At 41.0% G+C, this 23,870-nt stretch overlaps 1 protein-coding gene across 3 annotated transcripts in view; it reads left to right on the forward strand.

The window, feature by feature from the left end:
- Positions 1–16,269, forward strand: part of RYK (receptor like tyrosine kinase) — a 51,426-nt gene extending 35,157 nt beyond the window's left edge. For all 3 annotated transcript variants that reach the window (XM_085232760.1, XM_085232761.1, XM_085232762.1), the window contains 6 exons: positions 5,393–5,462; positions 6,665–6,797; positions 8,534–8,643; positions 10,877–11,036; positions 14,226–14,362; positions 15,183–16,269. In XM_085232760.1, the coding sequence (XP_085088886.1) occupies positions 5,393–5,462; positions 6,665–6,797; positions 8,534–8,643; positions 10,877–11,036; positions 14,226–14,362; positions 15,183–15,294 (722 nt within the window). In that variant the 3' untranslated portion in view covers positions 15,295–16,269. The remainder of the gene's footprint in view (positions 1–5,392; positions 5,463–6,664; positions 6,798–8,533; positions 8,644–10,876; positions 11,037–14,225; positions 14,363–15,182) is intronic.
- The last annotated feature ends 7,601 nt before the right edge of the window (positions 16,270–23,870 follow it).

Consider the following 23,870-nt stretch of genomic DNA (forward strand, 5'->3'; position numbering starts at 1 on the left):
TCTACTCTGGGTTTTCTTATTTTTATTCACAAAGGAAGGATGTTGAATTTAAAGAAAAATAGTGAATTCCTGTAAGTTTATGTAGAAATGCACTGTGTCATTCAGACCCAGTTCATTAGAAAGTATGCTGAGAGACCTTATCTGTGTACAATCTACACTTAAAAAAGAGAAGTTTAGTAGTAGGTGATGACTGAAGTTCAATTTCATAATTTAAATATCTGCTGTTTTATATTAATACAGGAAAAAAAAAAACCAAACAGCTCATATTCCAGTGTATGCTCTCCTTTACATTGAGTTAAACTACTACTCGTATTTTAGTTTTGTTACCTGCTGCCCTTAGCAGTTGATTGACACTGAAACATTAAATCAGTTATCTTCCTTCTCCTGTTCTGTTTCACGTTTATTTTTACTTTCACACTTATTTGAAGTTGAGTAGATCGCTGAGCAAAGAGCTGTTGATTTCTTGCTGTTTGTTGCTGCAACTCTCGGTTCCTCTCTTGTTACATAGGAAAAAAACATCATTCCTAAATCATGCTTCTCTGCTCTTTTATGTAGCTTAAAACATCTGTTTTGATATTGCTGTCAAGAGATCTGTTCATCAGAAGCCTAGATTTCCTGACTGCAATGATTTGTGCAGCTACTTGTTGTAGCAGTGCTGACAAAAACTGCCCATAGCAGGCTGTAGAAATGCTCTGGAATAACTTGTTTGAATTTTGAAACCTTTGGCTGTGTTGCCTTTACAATTCTGCATTACTTTCTTGCTCTTGAAAGTAATCTATTCTAATGACCAAGCTACGATTTAAAGCCTGAAGTCATAATACAGCGTTTGCTAATTTGTGATTCTGGAAGATCTGACCTATAATGTTGTTCTTTAAGTCATCCAGCTGATCAGATAACCACTGCAGTATTCAAGTAATTGCTGCTTTTTCATCTCTGGTAGGTAATTTGAGGTGTGGAACGACTCTTTCCTGATGTACTACCACCCAGTGAATGTAGGCTACGATGCTCAGCAATTGATAGAGCTCCTGGTCTCGTAATGAGCAAGTCAGTGCAATTTAGTGTCATCTCAGAACTCTTGAACACGTCAGGTGTTTTGTGAGCATCGTGATGATTCACGTGACTGAAGAGTGCTGGTAAATGAGGATTTAAAACACAGTTTCGTAGATGAACTTCTGTAAACAGGTAAAAATCCAATAGCTGCTCTCTGGCCTTGAACCAGGAAGGGCCTCAGCAGATCTAACTAACACTTGCCAGAGATCAGCCTCATAGATAGCACTGGTTGTGCTAAGAGCCCCATTGTGCCTGGCTATCTACAAATAACATAATACAATGAGATAAACTTGCAGCCCTATCAAAGCTTCCAGAAATCCAAGTCTGTTCTTGCTCTGTGCCCCAAGGTAGACTGTCAGAGTCATTGCCTTGTAACAGTGAGGGTAAAAGCATCTTCCTACATCTGTCTTGAAGTTTGCAGTCTTGCTGTTAAGCACCTTCCAAAAATTGAGCTCTCTTGGTCCTAATTGAAGTTCTGAATCGCCTCTGGCTCTTAAATCTTTGCCCTAATTCATGTTATCTCATAGTTCTGCTCTTCAATTACTCAGCTATTGGTGTGGAACAGCTTGGAGGAAAATGGATGATTTGTCAGGGTTGAGCAGCAGCGACCTGACTAAAGTTCAGTTTATGTTCATCAGGCTGCAGCTGCATGAATTGCTGAGTACTGAGGTATTCCTAATCCCAAGTAGCAGCAACATCTTGAAGGGTAGGTTAGCTTTTTTAAGGCTTTGAAGAAGTTGTGCAACAAGCCTTGTTGTTTTACACAGGAGTGTTCAGCTTAAACCCGGTGCTGTTTGCTGATGGTGAATTTAGTACGTGGGAGACTGTGGCCTCTTGTTGCAGCTTTGAATTACTGCTCTAATTTAGGAGGTTTCTGGACCTGTGGGAAGTTTCCCTTTCTTTTCTCCAGCTCTTCTCCTGTTTGGTTCTATGTGTGGCTATGTTTAGATCAAGTAACCTTGCAGATCCCATATGGAAAGAAAAAAGCTACAAAAGCCTGAGGGCATTCTTGTGCTTTTAGTGAGATCATTCCACAGGTCTTGTTCTGTGTGGCTCCACAAACGGTAAAATACTAAAACGTACCTACTTACATGTAATGCTTATATAGTTGAGGGATGCTTTCAGTAGAATCTGGCCTAGGCAGGAAAAGGAGATCTGTGGAATTTGCCTTAGCAAGTCCTCTTTGCACCTCATCTAGCTGGAATTGCTTGGTCAGGGCTGTCATTGGTGCTGCCCTGGCACTGCGTGTTTCCCATGTCAGAGCCAGAAGTGCTGTGGGTTGTCTGAATTGTTTGTGTGCCTTTTCAGTGTGGGATGGTCAAACTCCCCAGACAATCAGTTCCTCTACAGCTAAATGTTTTTTTAGCATGTTCACCTTCATAATTTATGAAGACCTGTCTGCTGGATGTTCAGAAGTCATATAATCTAATAAATGAGTTTAAATGCACTTTGTGTCATGTAACCCAAGAAAATGGCTGTAAAACTGATTTTCATTTCTATAGGAACTGTTGGAATAGCATTACTTTGATTTTTCTTTTTTTTCTATTTTCGACCCTTTTGACTGGAACCACATGTTCAAAGTGATGATTTATGTTCTGTTTTGAATTATATCTAATGAAGCCACAATAATAAAATTGTGTGGTTCTTCTATATTGGCACAGATCTAAGTTAGAGAAGGACTAGTGTTCTACTGCTATTGTTTGTTCTTTGTGTGTTGGTTTGGTTGGTGTTGTGGAAGTTTTTTTTCCATACAGAAAACAAGGAAATAGTATTGATAAGAAAACACAATGCTGATTCTGGGACTGTTCCATGAGATAAGATTTAGGTTTCCATATGTACTTGAACTGGAGTCAGTCATCCTTTGGGTGCTCAGCAGCTCTAGCGTAGTTCCTCTGAGCTGAAAAATACCAGTGAAGCCTAGCAATGACCTGCTGAAAAACACCCTGGTGATGGAAAGGGAAAGGCATCAGCAGGACAGTGTTGCCTGTAACAGCATTACCATGAAGAGGTGTGTTGTCCAAACCAGATTAACTTGTTCTATAGATTTTTTCCAAGCCAGTTTTAAGTAATCTCCAATTTAGCTCTTCAAATTATTACATGGTGGATCTTGCAATTAAAAGCAAACCAGTTAAGCAAGCACAGAGCCAAAGAGCATATGAGCATGTTCATCAACCTAAACTCGCACCTGTTAATCTCTTTCAGCCCTTCACTATACGCTTGGATGAAGAAGCTATGTTCTTTTTGAGTGAGTGGTTCATGCATTTAAAATGGAAGCTTTATACAAGCAGTCTGCTGGCAGTTCCTTCAGGTTCTTGTAATGTGCTTTTATGCCTTTATTTTTTAGTTCCTGCCCTTTATAATGCCTGGATTATGGTTCAGGTTCAGCCATTCGATGCTATATAAATTCATTTTCATGTAGCATCTTGCTTTTTCTCAATTGTTTACAAACCTCAGCAGTCTGTCTCCTTCATGTGAAATTTGTCACATATAAAACACCGATTTCAGTTGAGTTCTGTTGCTGCACAGTGGTAGGACCTTCTCTTTGTCATGCAGTTGATGGGTTTCAGGCGAGAGATATTGAAGGAATGCTCGTGTGAGGCTCCCTTTATCACAAGAACCTATTAATTCCCTACCCCTCGTACATATTTATGATCGAATGGAAGGAAATCACTATTTTTGTACATCTCATAATACCTCAAGGCTGTAATTGTCGTTGATGTAATGACACTTATAGCCTTATGTTTCAGAATTTTGTGGTCTTGGTCCTTTGAGGCTGATGCTTCTTAGAGGTTTCAAAGCATTGCTAGAGTTCAGTGCTTCTGCCCAGGACGTGTATCTAAACTTGTAATGTCAGTTTCCCAATCTCCTCCATTTTGAGCATCTGGATGCTTCTAGGAAGGCATGCCTTCTTTTTATTTTCTCCTACGCTAGCACAGTGGAAGAGCCTCTATAGTAGTTCTTTTCAAGATACCTTTTCTCTCCCTGACTTAGGCAAAGTATCTCAATCCTGTTGATATTTTGCAACTCACATGTTACGTGATTTCTCTTCTGATGAACCCTTCTTAAGTTCATCAAAAGGGCTGTGTTGTCCCCAAAGCTGCCTGCATTTCCAGCAGATCTAGAAAGTTTTTTTGTTTTTTTTTTTTAATTACAGTTAGAGCCCATCCAGTAGGTTGCCATCCTCTTGACAGGGAGGCCACACACTCTTTGGACCTTGTGCTTTCTTACCCTACCTCATGCTCATTTACACTGCCTGCTTGCACCACTCATTGTCATTCAGACAAGAGTCACATTGTTCTTTGCAGGGTTACAGTTCAATTAGGAAAGGGTCCAATGAGGCATTATAGCTGGTATGAGGAAGAAGGCAAGACCATAAAGAGTAGATAAGTCCTCTCTTCCTCTCTACTCTCTTTCTCAGGGCAGTAGAATGTTGGTTTGACTCATCTGAGATATGTAAATTCATCCTAATGTGGCAAAGAGAGCTGATTGGCTTTCACTGGTTGAGAGCTTTGGCTTTCCTGTGCTAACTTGCTGCCTAGGCACACGAATGCTAGTTGAAACATGAAGGAAGGACAGAAGAGTGCACCCAGATATAGGGGATGGGTTTGTGAGAGCCCTCAATTGCATTATTTTATGCTTCCCTGTTGCTCCTTGCCAGCAAAAAAGAGAAATAGACCCCAGAATGTTAGTGGGGAAGGGGAATGCAGCCAGCGCTGCTGTCTAGTTGATGTTCTGGTTGTTGGAGTTATCAGAAATATTTGGGTTCCAATTGGCAGCAGTGATTTTTTTTTTTCTTTCTTTTGAAAGGTCAAGAAGAGAATTGCAAACGTTTCTAGGGTTACCAAGAGTCAAGTGTTTCAAGTAGAGAGCATTGAGGGAGTGACTCTAGAAATAAATGGTTCCCATTGATGTGAAAGTAAACTGCAGAAGCCCATCTTGTGATTCAGTAGCAAATCAGTGTCTTGTGTGCTTTTGTGAAGCACCTGGTGAGTTCCCCCTTTCAGCAGTGTAGGCCCTGAGTGCAGGATTTCATCTATCCTGCCAATGCATGCAGTTCATGCATGCCCAAAAGCTGTCAGGAAGCAGCAAGAGTACATTCTGTCAGCACCTGGAGTGTTTTTTTCCTTTTCAGCTTCACCCCATTTGTTTAAGCAGAAATATGCCCTAGAACTTGGCTTGCTTGTGTGGGTTTTTAAACTGCACTAAAAAAAAGTAAACAAAATCTGTTTGTGCACAAATGACCTTAGCTGACTTATAAATCTGGACTGAATTTCAGATAATGGATTGGTTTGTTTTCAAAATTACATCTGTGGTTCTTATTTTTTTTTTTTTTTCCCATTAGATCAAGCCTCAGAGGTGCAGGTGACAATGATGCTGACTGAAAGTTGCAAACTCAGAGGGCTTCATCACAGGTAAGCCAGGCTGTGTTCAGAAGCATCTGTGTGAGCTGACAATACTTGTATCTTGGTTTTGGTGTGCCAGACTGAACAGTGACATGTGCTTAGATATTCCTTTCATTTTCAGTTACTGCAGAAACAAAATGGCTTACACTGCTCTTTTTGCATGGGCTGGTTGTTAAATGTGATGTTTCTGTGATAATGAGGAGAGTAAGTATATGCAGAGGTTGATTTTGCTAATTTACTAGTCTGTCTTGTATTACTTGCATTTTATACATGACACAGTAGGCTGAAGTTGTTCTTGAAGATCTTCATTGCCGGCAAGGATGCAGGAAAGAAGAAACCCACGCTCACCATCAGGTCCCATGGCTAGTGGTGGTTTGTCCTTTTCACTGGTCATGTGAAGGAAGTGAAAGTAGTAAAAAAGAGAACTGTTAATGCCACACTGGATTAAGAAGCTGCCTTTCTAAGAATTCTTATAGTTAAGACCTTGCCTAAAAGACAGAATTGTATCAAAAGGAGTAGCAGTGTTTTGAGGAAACATATTTTAAAATGAAAACAAGGGGAAATAACTCCTGTTTTGACTGTTATCCTTTTACAAGTAAAACTCCTCAAATGTCCCACCTTGGTAAACATCATGCAGAAGAAAAGCTGTTAGCATCTCTTAGTTAAGATGGAGTTAAATGTGTAGAGTTCATGGATGTAATGCCTGACTATCAGACTTATGGAAATGTGAATTTTCCAAGTTCCAAACAACAACAGACCTCACTGGGAACTTCTTACTATCTTTTCACTAGAAAATATAGTTTCTTAAAAATATTTCATGGAAATTTTAAAGCATATAAAGTTTGTTTCAAGTGCCTGTGTTTTTTTATGTTGACACTACAGAAGGGTGTTTATAAACAATGCAGGGGGAGGTTACGCAATCTGGAAGGAGGAGAGAAACACCCTGATAGAACTCCTAAATTATTTCTGCATTAATGGTACCCTTAAACCTCCTGCCACTGCCCCCACAATAATGTCTTCTGCTTTTTTTCCTTTTAAATCCTCCCCACTGTCTTCAGTTACTTGGAGTCTTTGTGCTCTGCAATCTGTAACACAAAGCTAATGCTTTTACTTGATGTTGAATTACTTTAAGTTAGTATGTTTAGGTGTTGAGAAGATTTAGGTCAAGTTACAGCTTCGTAAAACAAGAGATTTCTGTCCCTGTCTTCCAGGAATCTGCTGCCTATCACTCATGTCTGTATAGAAGAAGGAGAGAAACCAATGGTGCTGCTGCCATACATGAACTGGGGGAACCTCAAACTATTCTTGCGACAGTGCAAGCTGGTAGAGGCCAACAATCCTCAGGTAAGCTCTGAAATCTGTCACTTCCTGCCCATTCAGCTTTTACTCAGAAGTCCTGGTTTGTTATCTGTATACGTATCTTAAAAGGAGTAGCTGCAGTATTCATCCTGTCCTGTGACAATGAAAGAACTAACAAACAGGTCCTTAGCATGTAGTAATTTTGATTCATACAAGGAAAACATTCTTGGCTGCCTTTATCATAGTTACCGAGAGGCTGTACAGCTGAGTTAAAGTCTCGGTCAGGGTAGCAGCTGGTATATCAACACATCAAAAAAAGTAGAGGAAACGATATATGATAGTGGGTTCAAGTTGCAATACACAGGGGAAAGTTGTGTACATAAAAAATATCAGATTAAGTGAAATGTTTTTTGCAGAATAGATGATCTCTTAATGCGTGGTAGTTCATTGTTTCATAATAAGCATAAAGCAGTTCTGTTAAATGTATGACGTGCTGCTGTAGATTTGCTTTACAGTAAAATGACTACTTGTTTACCTTGATAATGGAAGTGGTTCGTGAGGATTGGTTTGTTTTCCTGCTGTTGGCGCTCTTCAGCATTTATAACTCTTTACTGTGTTTTCCACAGAATTTACTGCATGTGTTTCACAAGAAGTGAAAAAAATTCTTAAATAAGCATAAAGTTTTAAAAATGTCCTTACAGCCAAAGTGGAGTTGGTGTTAACAAATAAGAGAAAGTTGGAAGGAAATCTGAGAAATGTTCAGCCATGAATTTGTCTGTATTTTAAGACTGTCCCTCTTGCTGGGATTGCCTTACCTTTCCTTCTCTTCAGCTTGGTTTGCCTCTTGTCTTCAAATTAAATTCAAAATGAATTCTGGTTTGCTGCAGTCAGCGTTTGTCCCTGTATGTGCCAAATTTGAAACACTCAGAGTTACCTACCTCTGTTAATTTACGAGGTCAATAAATTGTGATAAGCTGCTAGGATCTCCCAACATTGACTTATCTGCTTTGCTACTTAATCTGGGTTATAAATCTCTATTCAGCACAGCAACATCCCTTTCCAAGAATTCAGAAATGGCATTTGTAATCTGCATTATGTCAAATAGGAGTTGCCTCTCAGTGGTATCACAGTGCTTCCTACTGTACCAAAATCTGGAATGTTTGGTGCTGTACTTATTTGAAGATGAGCATCTAAGGAAGTAACAAAAACAAACTTTTGAGTTCTCTGAAATAATGTATTCTTCTAGTTCTCATTAAAAAGCTGTTAATAATAATGTACTGGCTTCTTAATTTAGCTTAGTATTTGCTTTATTTTATCCCCAGTCTTGCAACTGCTGTATCTACCTACACACTGCAGCTTCAGAAATACTGTAGAAATGAAAGAGAGAAACCAAGATACAGATGTAATGAAAGAGTTTTATGTAACTGTAACACTGGTTTCCAAACAAAAGGAAGGGAAAGTGTGGTGAGCAGGTACAAGTGACCATTTTTTGCCTGCATTCATTGCTAATCAAGGAAAAGCTATGTAGCAGTGAGAAAATTGCAAATTGGAAATGCTTGCCCCGACGTGTCAACTAGGGGAAAAGAAAAAAGGCTAAAAAGTTAGAATAAAGAACTTTCATAAGTTTTCAGAAGATGGTAGTGTCTGTTCAGCAGATGGTAGTGTATAATCAGCTGCTAGAAAATCATTGGCTTCTAAAGGTTAAGAGAGAGGAAGGGCCATTAGACTACAAATTAAAAATTAGCCTGTTCTGTATTGATTGTTGTTCTGTGCTCCTGCAGGCAATTTCCCAGCAGGATCTTGTACATATGGCTATCCAGATTGCCTGTGGAATGAGTTATTTGGCCAGACGGGAGGTCATTCACAAAGACCTGGCTGCTAGAAACTGTGTGTAAGTACCAAACAAGACAGAGTCATTGTGCAAACAGTGTTATGTCAATAACTAGGTCTAAGATGGATTTCCTTTAACCAACTTGATCTCTGCTTCAAAACATAACACTTTTTTTTTTTCCCCCCTATGTTTTGTGCAAGTAGTTCTGTCAGTGTAATTTTCTTCTTGGTGTAGGGTAGAACAGAATGCTTGGTTTTTAAGAGTGCAGAACATCCTTTTCTGGAAGATTTGTATTAGATTTTGGTTTCCCTTGTTTTTTGCAAATGCTCACCTAGCCTAAATGACTTCCTTTAAGCCTTAATAGTAACCTGGAGCTTCTTTGGCAGTTTTCTAATGGACAGATTTTGCACCAGATGTTGTTGGACAAAGGAACCAGAAGCACCTTACCCTGTAGCCATCCCTTGTGCTTTTGAACTGATGCCACTGAGCCCATTTAGTAAAATCCTTTGTGGCTCCTGTGGTATGTGAGGATGCTCAGTTTGATAGAGTTTCTTAAAGGTTCTTTTCATCTGTTCTTATTGCTTTTTCTCTCCGGTGAACGTATTAAAGAAGTGATACCACAGAAGGCAAACATTGTAAGCAGTGCTCCACCGAAGCTGCCTTGTGACAGCCTCTATTTCAGTACAGCAAATTATTTTACTTGTGTCCTTCCTGTGCAAGGTTGAGCATTCTGACAGCTTTACTCCCTGCCCTCGTAGGGCAAAGTTCAGCTTTGTTTTAGTTGCCATATGTGGGATCCTGAGTGATGTCAACATAACTCAACTCATAGTACATCTGGCACTCTTTCTCCATGGCAAACGCAGGCAGGAGCTGAGCTGCTGTCCTGTTGTTCAGTAGAAGGACATTTGGACTAGCTTTAGCTTTTTACATAGGGAAAAAAAAAAAAAGAGGTTGCCAGTAGCCAGGATTCCACGAAGGGCTTTGGTCATCTGCCACTCCTCTCTTTCCAAGGTTTATTCCTGAGAGTACCTCCATGTGGGGAAAAGCTGGGAGGAGTTGGTATGAAGTGTATCAGATCTGTGTGTCTGTGCTAATATTGGGAAGGGAGCCAAGACTGCAGTGTTCTTGGCAGGTTTGTGAAGGGGTGAAATACTTTCCTTCTCAAGTGTCTTGGGCCCAATTAGAATGGCCGTACAGATTACACAAGTCAGAGCTCAGTAGTCACTGGAAAGGTATCCTTTGTAGTTGTTTATTGGCAGATCTTCTAGGAATTTCTCTGAACTTCATCTGCACCTCTTAGGAGTGATTACATACGGAAATTTCCTAGTCTGTAAATTTTGAGGCCAATGAACAGACCTGAAAATACATAAATATGGGATAAATAGGAAGGTACATGGGACACTGAAGCAGCAAACACACACAATGAGCGTTATTTTTAATTTTTTCTTATGAAAAAAATATTAGACCAAAATGGAAGGACAGCAAGCGTTAGTTTAAAAATAAAAAATAACTGCAACATTCATATTTTTGTCACAAGATGCCAGAATTAATGTCTTGCCTGCATTCTGAAGTCAAGTGAGAAGTCAATTTGAGAACACTGAGCTTTGACTTTCTTTTTTTTTTTTTTTTAAAGCTTAATTCATGCTCTTAACATCCCTGAGGGGCAGAAAGGTAGTAGTCAACTTTATTCCATTCAAAACCTGCTAAAGGCTCCTCTTTGCTAATTAAGATATCTCTTGTTAATTACAAACAAGTCTTGCTTAGTCAGTGTTAGCTTCTGACAACAGTCGTATCTTTTGCTAAGGCAGTGTTTGTGGGAATAAATATTTTATTAAAGCAAATAATCACTTGATTAGGGGCAAGACTTTAGTCCACAAATGATTGTGGTTGCTTTAACAAGATACTGCTAGACCTTGTCTAGCCTGAGCCTTTAGTTCATCGTTGCTACAGAGGTATCATAGCTAAAATGATTTAATTCTATTGTGGATCTCCAAGGGAGCAATAATAATTAAGGGGGTTGTTTGTTTGCTTTAGCTGTACTTTTCCGCATTTGTAAATGTTTGATTTTATTTAATCTAAGACTTCTAGTGCTTACATGCTGGCACAGAATAAACACTTCCTTAAGTAGTATTTGATAACCACAAAGTAATTGTGCCTGAGTCCAGAACAGTGCTAACTCTGAAACGTTAAGAGTGTGAGCAGTATTCCTCAGTGAAATTAAGGTAGAGCATAAGTATTTTCTGTGAAACTGTAGTGCCAAGTTTGCTTAAATACTTCTGTTCTTTTAAATTAGCATTGATGATGCACTTCAGGTGAAGATCACGGACAATGCGCTATCTCGAGATTTATTTCCTATGGACTACCATTGCCTGGGAGATAATGAGAACAGACCTGTTCGATGGATGGCTCTTGAAAGCCTGGTTAACAATGAATTTTCCAGTGCTAGTGATGTGGTAAGTTTGGTTAGTTGGTTTTGTTCTTTTTTTTTTCTTGGGGAAAAAAAAAAATCATGTAAATTACATGTGTACATTTAGTTTGACAATTTTTCCCTGTAAAACTTTTTTCAGCAGTTGGAGGATGAGAAAAGATAGCAGTGATGTATCCAGAACAGCAGCTCTGCTCCTGTTTCCTCCATTTGTTGTGCAGGATAGATCAGTTAAAGGCCAAGCAGATGCTTTTTGCATGGCAAAATTGTCTGTTGCACCCTGTCCTATTTGGAAGTATTAGCAGAAGAGAGAATTAAATCCAATAAGAAACCTGTATTGGTTCATGTCTGCTACTATTCACAAAAGATTGAAGGGAACTGTTTCTTGAAAGCTTTCCACTCTGGGAGATTGGCTTTGAAATTATGATCAACAAATGAAATTGTCAGTGTTTTCTCTTGTACTGGCAAGCACCAAGTTGAACAAAGTACTTGGCAGGCAGGGAAAAGATGGGGAAAATAATTTCCCTTGACCCATTGACTACTCTCATGCTAACAAAACCTAGAATGTAGTTGTCTTTTTGCTTCAGGAACACACTGCTGATACATTCGACTTATTTACTAGGACCACCTGGGCCTCTTCTACAAAGCTACTTTCCTTGTAGTCAGCCTCAGCCTGTCCTGGTGCATGTGTTTTTCCATCTCAGAAGTCAGATTTTGCATTTGTTTTTCTTGAACTTTGTGATTCAGTCAATTTCTCCAGTTCCTTGAGGTTCCTTTGCAGAAGGTTTGACCTCCAGCCTCCCAGCGACTCTGCCCAATTTGATATCATCTACAAACATCCTGAGGGTACAGCTTGTTAATGGAGACGAAACAGAATTGATTCCCGAGCAGTGATGCATCTAACCAGCTGCTAGTTGGCCTGGTACTGCTAATCACAGCAAAATGTGTCCAGAAGTCCAGTCGCATTAAAGAGAACATCTCCTTAATTTATCTTTAAGATGCTATGGAAGATGGTTTTGGAGGCCTTGCTGAAGTTAAGGTGAACATGCATTTACTCCCTCTGTTCACTGTTCTTAGCTGAGTAGCAGTCAGCTTAACCTAGCAGTTTACCCTTGGTAAATCCATACTGACTGTTCCCAGTCATCTTTAAGCTTCATGTGCAATGGTCCTGTAGTTCCCTGTGCCTTACCTCCTGAAGAAGATGCCTTTTGTCCAGTGATCAGCAATCTTTCCCAGCTCCTGTGGCCTTTCAGCAACATTGAGACCATCTGAATCAGTGGCCTCACGCTGATGCACTTTATGAGCTTTGGTTTTCCAGACTCTATCCCTGCATACCCAGGCATTCTCACGGTATTTCTCAGGCAGCTTTGTCTTGCATCCACCTTCTCTTTTCTTCCTTAGTGCCTGAACTTTGCCACTGTATCCATGGGGGCCTTGTACTGTACTTGCTCAGCATTCTGCACATCAGAACAGACAGTTCTGCTGTCACTGAAGATTATCAGCCTTTGATTTGAGTAGTAATTATCTGAACCACTTCCCACCTCTAAGGGGATGTTTCCTTTGATAAGGATGCTCTCCTTAGAGAGGCTACATCCAAACATTGTCATCTACTTAAAAGTGGCTAGGTTAGGAAACTTCTGAAAAGCTCTAGTTGTGTTCTTCCTCTTTGCCATTCTTTCTGTCCTCAAGCCTTACAAACAAACAAAAAAAAAAAACAACAACCACACACTAAAGAAAAAGGAGTTGGCTGTGCTCCAGAAATACTTGTGTACTTCTTGTACTCATATGGAGTTTTGTTACACCAAATAAATCAGGAAATGGAAACTGCCCATAAGTGCATGTTTTTATAATACTAAATGAGATCAGTAAAAACATTGATTTCTTCTTACTCACTTCTTAAAATCTGGAATGTGAAAGCATTTGCTGTTCGTGAAGAATGGGCTTGGAAATAAGTTTGTATAGCACTGCCAGTACAATTTTGCTAGGAAGAAGGCATCTCAGTCTCATAACTGTTTCAGAAAAATTAGTGCAGTTCAGCTTGTGTTCTGCAGTATTTTAACACAAAACTCCCATTTACCTTTATCTCTGTGTAATACAAATTGGCTTCTAATATGTGGTTCTATACTTTACATACATGGCTAGTGAATTTTACAGCATGTGAAGTTAGACTTTTTTTTTCTGAATGTAGAAAATATGTGCCCTAGATACTCTGAGAGGTATCCAGGTAAATTCAAAAACAGCAACATGCTTTTGTCCTCTCACTTGGATCAGTTCTAAATATCAACTTCATGCAACTTTATTGGTGATGAAATCTGTTGCAAACAATTTTAGGTGTTGTCTGTCAAGATGCAGTTAGTGTGTGTTCTGGGCTTGCTTTTTTGGATGCGCTTCTTTAAAATAGTTTTCCTGTCTTGAAACTTTTCTAATGCATTCTTCCTCTGCCAGCAGTTGTATAGTCAGCCAAAGCACATAAAATCAAAATATAATTCCTGCTGAACTTTAATTTCCTCTCTGTAGTGAGCGTGAGACTATTTTTTTTTTTTGTCATTCACATGTGCTTCCTTTATAGATTTAGAAGTAGCTATATTCTCAAAATAGTTTTGCTTGAATTGCTTTTTATTGTAGGTGCAGCGTTACTTGTTCCTTGTCAGTTTTCTTAACTGCAAATAAAGGCATCTTCTCCCATGCCTTCCTCCACTGCTAATAGTTCAGAGCCAGGCCAGATCTGTGCACTTGCCATTCTCTAGCTCAGTGCTTCTCATCAGTGTCCACTGGCATCATCCCTCAATTTAGAAATCCCCTGACCAAAGCCTTCTTTTCACTAAAGCGAAGAAGATTTTAAGGCTGGAAGACAAGGCAGTTCTGCCTCTTTTAAAATAAATCATTATGCTCTTGGCACTTGTAACATCAGCTATGAATCTTCAGTGTGCAGTATCAGAATATTCTGTTTTTCTTTGGTCTCTTGATACCAAGTTGTAAACCATTTTACTTGTACTATGCTTGTGTTTGATTGTTCAATTATTTTTGTCGTATTTAGTTATCTCATAAGCTCCTCTTAGTAGGAGAGGCTGAATGCTGTGTTGAATGCTGATCCAGGTGCCCGGCTTACTTAAATAAAATCTTTGTTTTCTCAGGAGTTGTACTTCTGACCCTATGCTCAAAATATACTGATAATGTTCCTTAGGTTTGTTAAGTGTTCTGCGTGCTTTCTTTTCAGTGGGCCTTTGGAGTAACACTGTGGGAACTGATGACTTTGGGACAGACTCCCTATGTCGATATCGACCCCTTTGAGATGGCTGCATATTTAAAGGATGGCTATAGAATAGCTCAGCCAATCAACTGTCCTGATGAACTGTAAGTGCACATCTTTGGAGACAGGGTAAAATGGCTCTGTTGGAACCAGCATTTTAAGCCAACCATATCAATGAAGCAATCAGGTTTTCCTCCTCCTTGTCTGTGTATCTGCCTCTATGCTGATTCTTGTGTATTTGTGTAGCTTTACAATGACCTGTCTTGAGGAATGCAAACTAAAATTTTTTGTTGTTGAGTTTCACTTAATCCCCACCCAGCTCTCTTCCTTATTCTGACACACTGATGAGATGGTGTTAATCAGCAAGATGAGAGGAGGGAGGTAAAGAGACTAGAGACTTTCTGCTTAGCTTTTTTTGGGCTGCAGTAAGAAGCCACTGGTTTTATAGGCAGAGGAAGTTTCAGTTCTCTTGGCAAGACTGAAGATAGAAATGCTCTGTGTAGTGGAGCTCAAACAGCAGCACTTGCAATGTATAATCGTGATCTTAATGGAATGGAAGAAGGCAAGAACACAGGCATCACCTCTTGCCTCTCATTTTCTTCCAAATCCCCTTCCTGTAAACCTATCACAGAAATGCTTTCAGCTATATTTTTACAATGCTTTAGCAATTTCCAATGAATTATGTATTGCTTCCTCCTGAATTGCCTCTGACTTCTATCCTAAATCAAACCAACACCTCCGGTCATAGTACATTTATTGATCATTCAGGGTGTCAGTCTTCTGCAGGAGTGAGTCAGTGCAGTGGATCAGAAGAGGCAGAATTCTGTTTCACTTTCTAGTGCCAAAAATCATTTTTTGTTTTCAGGCCTGGGATTGTTTGCTAGGAGTAGGTTCTCATCTCTTCCACTTGTCTTTGTCTTTCAGATTTGCTGTGATGGCCTGCTGTTGGGCCCTAGATCCTGAAGAAAGACCCAAGTTTCAGCAGCTGGTGCAATGTCTAACTGAATTTCACGCAGCATTGGGAGCCTATGTCTGAAACTGCAGGAAAAGATTCAGTTCACCAATTGGGAAGAAGGCATGGCATACATTTGCAGCTCCATGCATCACTCGGACTCACACACGTGATGTGTATAAAGCAACACTAAAGGGAGAAAGCACTTCTTCCAAAACACCGTGCCTTAGAATGCTTTAGTAGTCTGAAGTTTTTTTGTAAGACCTCTTGATGTTGAATATTTTCTAGATATCACTTTTGCTAAGTTAAATTGAGACCTTTTTATTTGCCAGCAGGATTTTTAAAGTGTAGTGATAGTGAACTTGAACACAAGGTTTGGATGAACTTTGCACTCTTACAACAGACACGTGATTTTTTGGAAGGGTATATGGAACTGGTAGAAAAATGAGGGTGGGGGAATTAATGCAAAAAAAAAAAAAAAAAAAAACACTACAGAAAAAATTCCCTGCTTCTAAAAAATGTTGAAACTGAATCTTTCTGACCAGCTCTAGTGTTTGTACTTTGTATGTATCTGGAATAGCTTTTTAGTATCAACTACTTCTATTTTGAGACAACAGCACATTGTGGTTGGATCCACAAGCGGCATCTTTTTTTTTTTTTTTAAACCCATTCATGAATGTTTTTTGGAAAAGCTGGTCTTCAGGATGCAATATTCCCTTTTTAAAGCAGTAAGTGATGATGTAAAAGTGATTCCAGTTTACCTCATTCAGAGAGTAGTAAAGGGGAGGGGATAGGGGTTAAAAATGGTGCCCCTCCTTTGCAGATAAAAGGCTGATGTCATTTTTAAGATGGTTTTATGTGCTAAATAGAGGCCTTCAGAGAAGTGCCAAAGCAGCCCTTGTGTTGGGAGTCTTTCACCTCAGACTTCTGGATCACAGTTTCTCTTGTTGAAAAGGTACTGGTTGTTTTTTATGGGCTTTTATAGCCTGAAACGGGCTTAAATATATAAATATATATTTGTAAAGACACTTGCAGAGTAAAGAATGTTTTTCTATTACATCTAATGTGAAAGCTTGGTCCCTCGCATTGCCCTGTGTGTTGAGCATGCAGGTTGGTGGTTGGTGCTGGGGTAAAGTTGGTATGAAGGCAAGGTGGGTTGCCTGTCTCCCTGCAGAACCACTTCCTGAGACTTTATATATCATCCTGCTGCCTTCATTAACTCAAATATCCATTCTATCCCATGTTATCTTGATTGAATATAAAGAGGACTAAACAAGATGTCCCAGGAAAATGTGTAGTGATGCACTGACTGTCAATGACTTTCATTTTCTATAACACAAAATTACATGTGGGATAACCTTCGGTTCTCCATCATTCTCCAAATCTATTTTAGGCTGTGCCAGGAGACAGGTTGCACGTTAGTGCAATGTGAAATGTGAAAAAATTGCCTTTTGTGCCATCTTCTGAGTAAAGCACCCATAACCTGGGGTGTTTATGCAATTGCCTGTTTTGGGAGCACTGCCCTGACAGGCTCCATAGTGATTGTGGCATTTTGGGAGACTCTAGTCTGCAAGTAGAGCAGCTGGATTTGGCTGAGTTGTGCATGTGTGCAGCTTTTCTTCTTTCCAGGGTTTCTGAAAGCTGAACCTAGTTGAAGGCAATTAGTCCTTTCTAATTAGTACAGTTCTGTACTGTACACTGTTCTCATTCTGACAGGCTTTGCCTTGTTGAACTAAAACGGGGTGTCCTTCAAAATGCAGGAGCTTTCCTATCTGGTGCAACTTGTCTGTGACTACTGATCCAAGTCTTGCTTTGTCCTGGAAGGAAATTATCCTGCTGGCTCTAATGTAGCTCAAGTTTGGGCGTGTTGTGAGTGGCTATGTTTACTTGAGTGAACTGTAACTGCTTTTATTTGGTTGGCTTTGGAATCATTGCCTTTGAGGGTAGCAGTAAGGGTTTGTTTTTGTGGACTTCTGTGGTCATTCTCCTTTCTGACCCTGGAAAACTACCCAGCGTCACAATGTCAGTACTTGCTTATGATGACTGTGTTGTTAAAGCTATCAGTTGTTTGGATCCAGGTCTTTGGTATGATGGGATCTAAAGATTACCTGAGATTAGAAAACAGCTCAAAGTGAAGATGGTATGCATTATGCAGAACAGCACGTAGTGGTCACAAGCGAGATGAGTATCTTGCAAGATGAATTCACCTCTGATAGGTACCTGAAGTGACAGTTAACTGCTGTGGTCTTAAGATAGGTTATGGATGAGCTGCAATTCAAGCTGCTCCATTTGCTCAGTGCTCGCCGGGGGTATGGTAAACTACATCAGCAGGCAATTTCTTATCTGCTCTCAAGTGAGTGTGAACATCAGTAGAGACAAGGAAGTGTTTAGTATTATGTAGAGTTGCCAAAACAACCTCAACTTTCATCCAAACGTGCTTCACCTACAGGAGTTGAAGCTAAGGTATGCATTTTACTGACAGCAGAAGTACTTGAGTAGATGCTGTGCGGGCACTTATTGTAGCTAAGATTCCAGATAGCTTTCATGGTGACATTTTTCTTAACTGCTGCGTGTGTTAAATCTTAGCTCTGTGGTGCTTTAGGAAAACTGAGGGGGTCATTTAGATGAAAGACTGAAAATACAGGCGTTTTGGATGGAGAATATTGTTAATAGCTGCTGCTTCTTTAGACATGAAGTGTAAAGATGTTTTGTGGGAGGGCTAGGAGATGAGAGCTGAAGGAAATAGCTGAGAAAACACTAATCGGATTTCTGGAGAAAGGCAGGATGGGCTGTGAAATTTTCTCTCTGCTCACCTCTCTGGAGCATGGCAACTGCTTGATGTGGATTTTCTGTGAAATAACATCACTGGAGACCTCTGCAAGCCATTTCAGATGAAGTACTAGTGTTGAAACTGTATAGGAGGTGTTTCGCAGAAGGCTGGGGAGGCTCCTCAGGGTATGGAGTAAACAAAGTGGGATGAATTGGTTTTGGAAGCTGTAGTGTTCCTGTCTTGAAAAGAGCCAAAGGAGAGGCTTAGGAGAATTCAATTCATCAGCAGTGATGGGTTGAGAGCTATGGAGATGATACATAAGGGATATGAAAGAGACATGGAAAGCAATGCCAAGGGAATGGCTGCTCCATGAACAGTTTTTTCATGCAACTCAACCAAGGGAGACCTCAGGATCAAAGCATTCTTCTTACCTGTCTTGGCCAGCCTTCATGTTCACATTGTCCTCTGGTCCCACCACAACTGTTTCTAGGTTTTCAGGGAAGGGTGAGGCTGACATGGCAAACAGAGCAGTGTGAAGGTGTTGCCACTTGTTTCTACTAGATATGACCTTGTTTTATTGAAATTTATTTAATTTTCTTCTTGAATTTGGCACTGGGCATCAGCACTCCACCCCAAAGTGTTTGTCTGTCAGTCTTTGTCCTAGGATTTGTGAATAGGTTTTCAACTCTTCTGCTGGAAAAGATGTACATGGTGTACTCTAATCTTGCATGCATGGGAAAGGGCTTGAGTCAGCTTGTGCTTTCCAGAAGAAAGTAGAAAAACTGCTGGGACTATGGAATCTATGTAAGGGCACTGAGTTTTGTGGATTTTTTTGCAGCAGAAGACAAATACGAATCATTCTGGAAAAAAGCAGGATTATAAAGGGGGAGTTGGAAAAGCTCCACAAAAAGAGTGGCATGAGTGCAGCAATCTGTACCAGTGCTCCCTGCAGGTAAATCTGTGTGCTGGAATACTAAAGCAGGCAAGTCATGCCACACAGAAATACCAGTGCTGACATTAGAACTCTCACTTGACGTGAGAACTGATGCGATTGAGGTTTAGTACAAATAGTTCCAATGAACCACAGAGTATCTGATAAGGAGTGATCTGGCAACAAAAATCTGCAGTGTGGCTGTTAAGGGAGTGAGACTTCTATACGCTTGCATGTCCAGGTAGTTAGAACCAGATAAGGACATTTCTCCAGCCATTTGTGTTTTTCATGTGGTGATGCTCTTGGTAATTTCTGCCTCCTCCCTGGTAAGGATGTGGAGAACAAGCCTTTTCTCTGCCGTGCCTCCATGCAAATAGCAGAATGAAATGGCCTCGCAGGGAGAGTATGTTCTGGGGGTGGAGGGAATGTACTTCACTTCTGATGGGTCATCTGTCTTCTATATTGTAGCTTTGTTCCTGTAGGGAGTGGACCTTGCTTATCATGCCCTGTAACTGTATCCTGCCATTAAGCAATATCTTGTGTCCAGCACTGCTAAGCATTTACTAAATATTGCCTGTTAGAATGAAGAGGCTTTTATTACCATGCAGCAGCCCTAAAGTAGAAGGCAAGGTTTAATTGTAAGATACAGTGGGTTTTTTGGTCAGTTTTTGCCTGATTGATGTTGAGTATACAAGGCTTAGGACCTAGCAGAGCTCAGTATGTGTTCTTACATGCTGGCTTCTGCTGGTGGCATTCAGTCCCACCAGGGCTGCACCAGTCGGATGCTCTTTTGCTTGCTCTTGTTTCAGCCATCTGAGCTGGAAATGGCAGTAATGTTAATTCTGTCTTCTTCCTTTAATGGCAAAGAAACTGTCCCCAGTTGCATAAGTAAATGAGCTTGAACTCGTTAACTCTAAGCTCTCTTTCCAAGTCTGCTCCAGATAACAAATACCCTTTTTAGGGCTGCATGGCTGCCGAAGCAATTGGTCAGGGTTATAAAAGCTCCAAAACGTTTTCCAAGAAACTCAAGAAAAATGTGAAGTTAAACCTCATGACTACCCCAAGTGTATTTCTGATTCAGCTATCTTGCTTTCATGCATTCCTGGAGTAGGAGAAGCTGGGTGCATCAAATAACTCTGTCCTCTCCTCTCCTGCCCCCCAGCCTCCTTTTCAGCTCAGAAGGTTCATCTGTAGTCTCAGCCTCCACGTTTTCCTCATGGTCAAACAAGAACACAACGTTGCAGGTGGCAATTAAATTGACTTGGACCAAAAGGGGCACACCTCTGCTTCTTCTACAGGCTGCATTTCAGCTGAGCTGTTGTGGGGTCCATCCTGTCTGGTTAGCAAGTGGGGGGAGACCATCAGTGCTGTTTATCTCAATTCCCCTAGCACCTCAGATCCCTTCTTTGGGGTGCAGTGAAAGCTGTAGATTTTGGCAGCCCCTTGGGACAGGGGTGTGCTGTTCTCCAAAAGAACAGGAGGAACATTGAGTGGTGGAGAGGCCTGGGTCATCTGCATGGGCTGCCCTTGGGGAGCTGTCCAGCAACTGACCAAAAAAAAAGGGTATTTTCAACGTTTTTATTCTGGAGTGGATTTGAAGAGGTGTGTTTTTGTTGGCAGTGGTGGTGGGTGGCTTTTTTGTGCAGATCCTGGGCTTGCTTGCTCAACAGAAGTTGATTACTAAGGATGATGGGTAGGGATTAAAGATGAGGCAATGATTGCAGTACATTTGTCCTGCTTCTTCCTCTGAAATAAGCTCAGGGAAGGCTGGAAGCTGGAGGTCTGGGTACTGACTATTTTTTGCAGTGAGGTTTGGGTGAAAGCAAATAGGAATTTCTTCTGCGTATGCTTGACATGCAATCCCCTGTGCAGATGTATTGTCTAATAGCTGTCTTTGAGTTTACTTGATTTTGGGGCTGCCCTGTCCTGCTGCACTGTCCATCTCCACCTCACACCCCTGTCCATACACCCTTAGTCTTGTGCTGCTGTCACTGCTGCGAGCACTTTGTGATTGTCTGAACCCCCTACCCATACCTCTGCCTTCCAGGTAGCAGATTGGTTCCAGAGATACCTTTCCCCTAAACCAAAAGGGAGCTGAGTAAAGCTGTCCTCCAGCTCTTGATTTTGAGCTAAGAGAAACACACAGATATAAGAAAGCAAAGCTGGGGATGATTCATGCTCTAGAAGGAAAACAAACAAACTTTCTGTCCTCAGTGATGCAGATGGCACAGAAGCTGGCAACACCTTCCTTGGAAATGCTGTAAAGCAACTGAATAATATTGTTTGACTGAGACAGGGCTTGAAAAAACAGGGAAGTGGACTGACTAAACTTGTCCTTGCACAAATGTTAGAAGTCTCGGAGGAGGGGAGGCAGAAACCTGAGTGTAAATGTGAATATTGATTTGATGGGTGTATGAGAAGGAAGATAAATGCAACAGAAGCAGTGAGATGGGCAAATAGCAGGTGGTGATGGGAATGTTGACCTGACAGGAGACTTCGATCTTCTATATTGGGCGAATGTCGTGGCATGACACTGTCCAGAGTTGTTTTTTTTTTTAATGCGTAAGCAGCTGTTTCCATGAAACAGCTCAGCAGGATCCTGCACAAGGACAGAAAAACAGTTCTGCTCATCTTGAGCAGTGCGTAGGGCCAGGCATAAAATTGCTGAAGAGCAATTTGTAAGCTGAATAGCTGCTTTGTACCAGTGACCAAACTGTGCTGCAACTGTGCAGCAGCCCATCTGTCTGCCCAACTCTTGCAAAATGTGCTTTGTGCTCTTCATCGTGCGCAGACTGGTGCCACCTGCTTTGTAGGGCCAGAGAAAAGGTATTGGGTAGGTTCAGTAGAGTCAGTTCTGCTCCTGCTTGTGTTTAAAGCTGTTTTGCTTTGAAGAGGAGGATTTTGAGTAAGAACAGAGTGCAGCTGATGGACAAGCTGCTGCCTGTGTTGCAGTATTGCCAGCCAGTTGGTAATAGCGTAGGGGAAATAAGCGTGCGAAGAGCGATTACTGGCAGGAATGGGATGTTTAAGGTCCAAACATGGTCACTGTCAGGCAGCCCTCACTGTAGGATTAAGTTAAACCAAAGGCCACTTCAGGTCAGTCACCTTCTCTTCTCTTCCCATGTTATTTTAAGTTGGGATGTCTCGTGTCTCAGCCCTATCTGTGAAGGCTTTGTTTTGGCAGTGTCCGTGTTGGGATGTAGCAGAGAATGTGAGTTCTGGGAAGAAGCTATGAGTTCCAGCTCCACTCAGTATTTGGAGAAAACAAGACTGGCTCTGACGTACAATCATGTTGTGTTTTTGTAGGGAGTTCTTGTGCCTCAGGGAATCTTGCATGATGTGTGCTCCTGCTCCTTGTGTACTGGTGTAGCTCAGGTTGGAGTTGGCCCTTACCCAATCTCATTACTTGGTGCCATCTTTTGCACAATGTCTGACCACGCTCATAGCTTGAGCTTTGGCTCTTCATTGCAAATGTTCTTAGCCAGAAAGGAGAACAACTGGAATACTTGGGAGCACCTTCTTTCCTAGAAGTAAGAGGACTTTGGGTCAGAACAAACTGCCCCTGCGTTAACGTCATAGATCTTCAAAGTTTGCCTATTTATGTGAGGACCATCTCTAGAGGTGTTTGCACCTGCTGCATGAGGATGGGTTTCAGTCCAGCAACAGGGCTGCTGGGACTGCATGTCCTCTGCCCTTCCAGTGCCTCCCAGATCACCTCCTCAGGTGCTTTGCCTCCAAAGTATCTTCCTTTTATTACTTACTTTTATTACTTTAGCCAGCAAATCATACTAGCAAGATATATGAGGAGTCATAGACTCAATGAGGTAAGAAAAGACCCCTGAGATCCCAGCCCACCCCATCATGCCCACTAAACACGTCCCTCCGTGCCACATCTCCATGGCTCTGAGCACCTCCAGGGATAGTGACCCCATCATGGGTAGACTATTGATTTACCCAGTAGTATAACAGCATTTCTTTTTTTTCCTTCTATTTTCTCTGTTCCTAACCTGACACTGGGTTTCCTGCTGATCTGATCTGGTGTTCCTGTGTGTTGGAAGTGCACTGAATCTGTTCCGCATCAGTGGCAAATGAAAATGCTGTGTTTTAATGCCTGTCTGCGTGGCTGTGTTAGAACTGCCCTTCTTGTGCAACGCTCATCTAATGAGCAGTGCATCTCATCATCAACAATTATCCACAGCGGGAGCTTAAGCATGACTCCCAAACAAGTTAAAAACACTTTAATAATAATAAAAAGAAAACGTAATGACCATAGCTGTGCATGCAAAGCTCCAAGTTTTGTTACAAGAAGGGACTTGTGGATATTGTCTGAGTCTTCATAAAAATACATCACTTCCAAACCTCCTTTGTTCCTTTGGATAGTTAAAAACCATTCTGGGTGTGTTTCTCTAATCTTGAAATCTATGAGCTTTAAGGAAAAAAAAAAAAAGTTAATTAAAACATTTTTTTGCACATATTCTTTCCTACTGTGGTACCAGACTGTGCAGCTGGCTCAAAGACAGGGAAACTTCCATCAGATTCTCCTGGCTCCTGTCCTAGGGCAGTGACCACTGCAGAAATCTTGTGCTATTATCCTTAAATCTCTGCTTGAATGTTGGCATTTAGCTTTTAGTGGATAATATCTTACTTCTGAGCGTCTCTGCTCAATAGAGGCTGAGTCCCAGGGGACAGATTTTGGAGCCATAGGAAGGAGAGGTGGGTGGGAGGGTGTATTAAGCTGCCTTCCCTCCCACAGCTACGTTTCCTTTCTGCAGCCCTTGATGAGATGCTCTGCAGTCCCAGGGAGTTCAAGTGCTGCCACTTCTTTTTATCTTGTTCCTGTGTTCTGGCAAAGTTCATCTGAGATTAATTGGCACAAGGCTTGTGCCTTCCTCTAGCTCCACAGAGCACAAATGTTCCCCCTTTGCTTTGCCACTGTCAAACTGACTAATCATTACTGTA

Source organism: Meleagris gallopavo, chromosome 11 (genome assembly GCF_905368555.1).
Source record: "Meleagris gallopavo chromosome 11, MGAL_WU_HG_1.1, whole genome shotgun sequence".
NCBI classification, from domain to species: domain Eukaryota; kingdom Metazoa; phylum Chordata; class Aves; order Galliformes; family Phasianidae; genus Meleagris; species Meleagris gallopavo.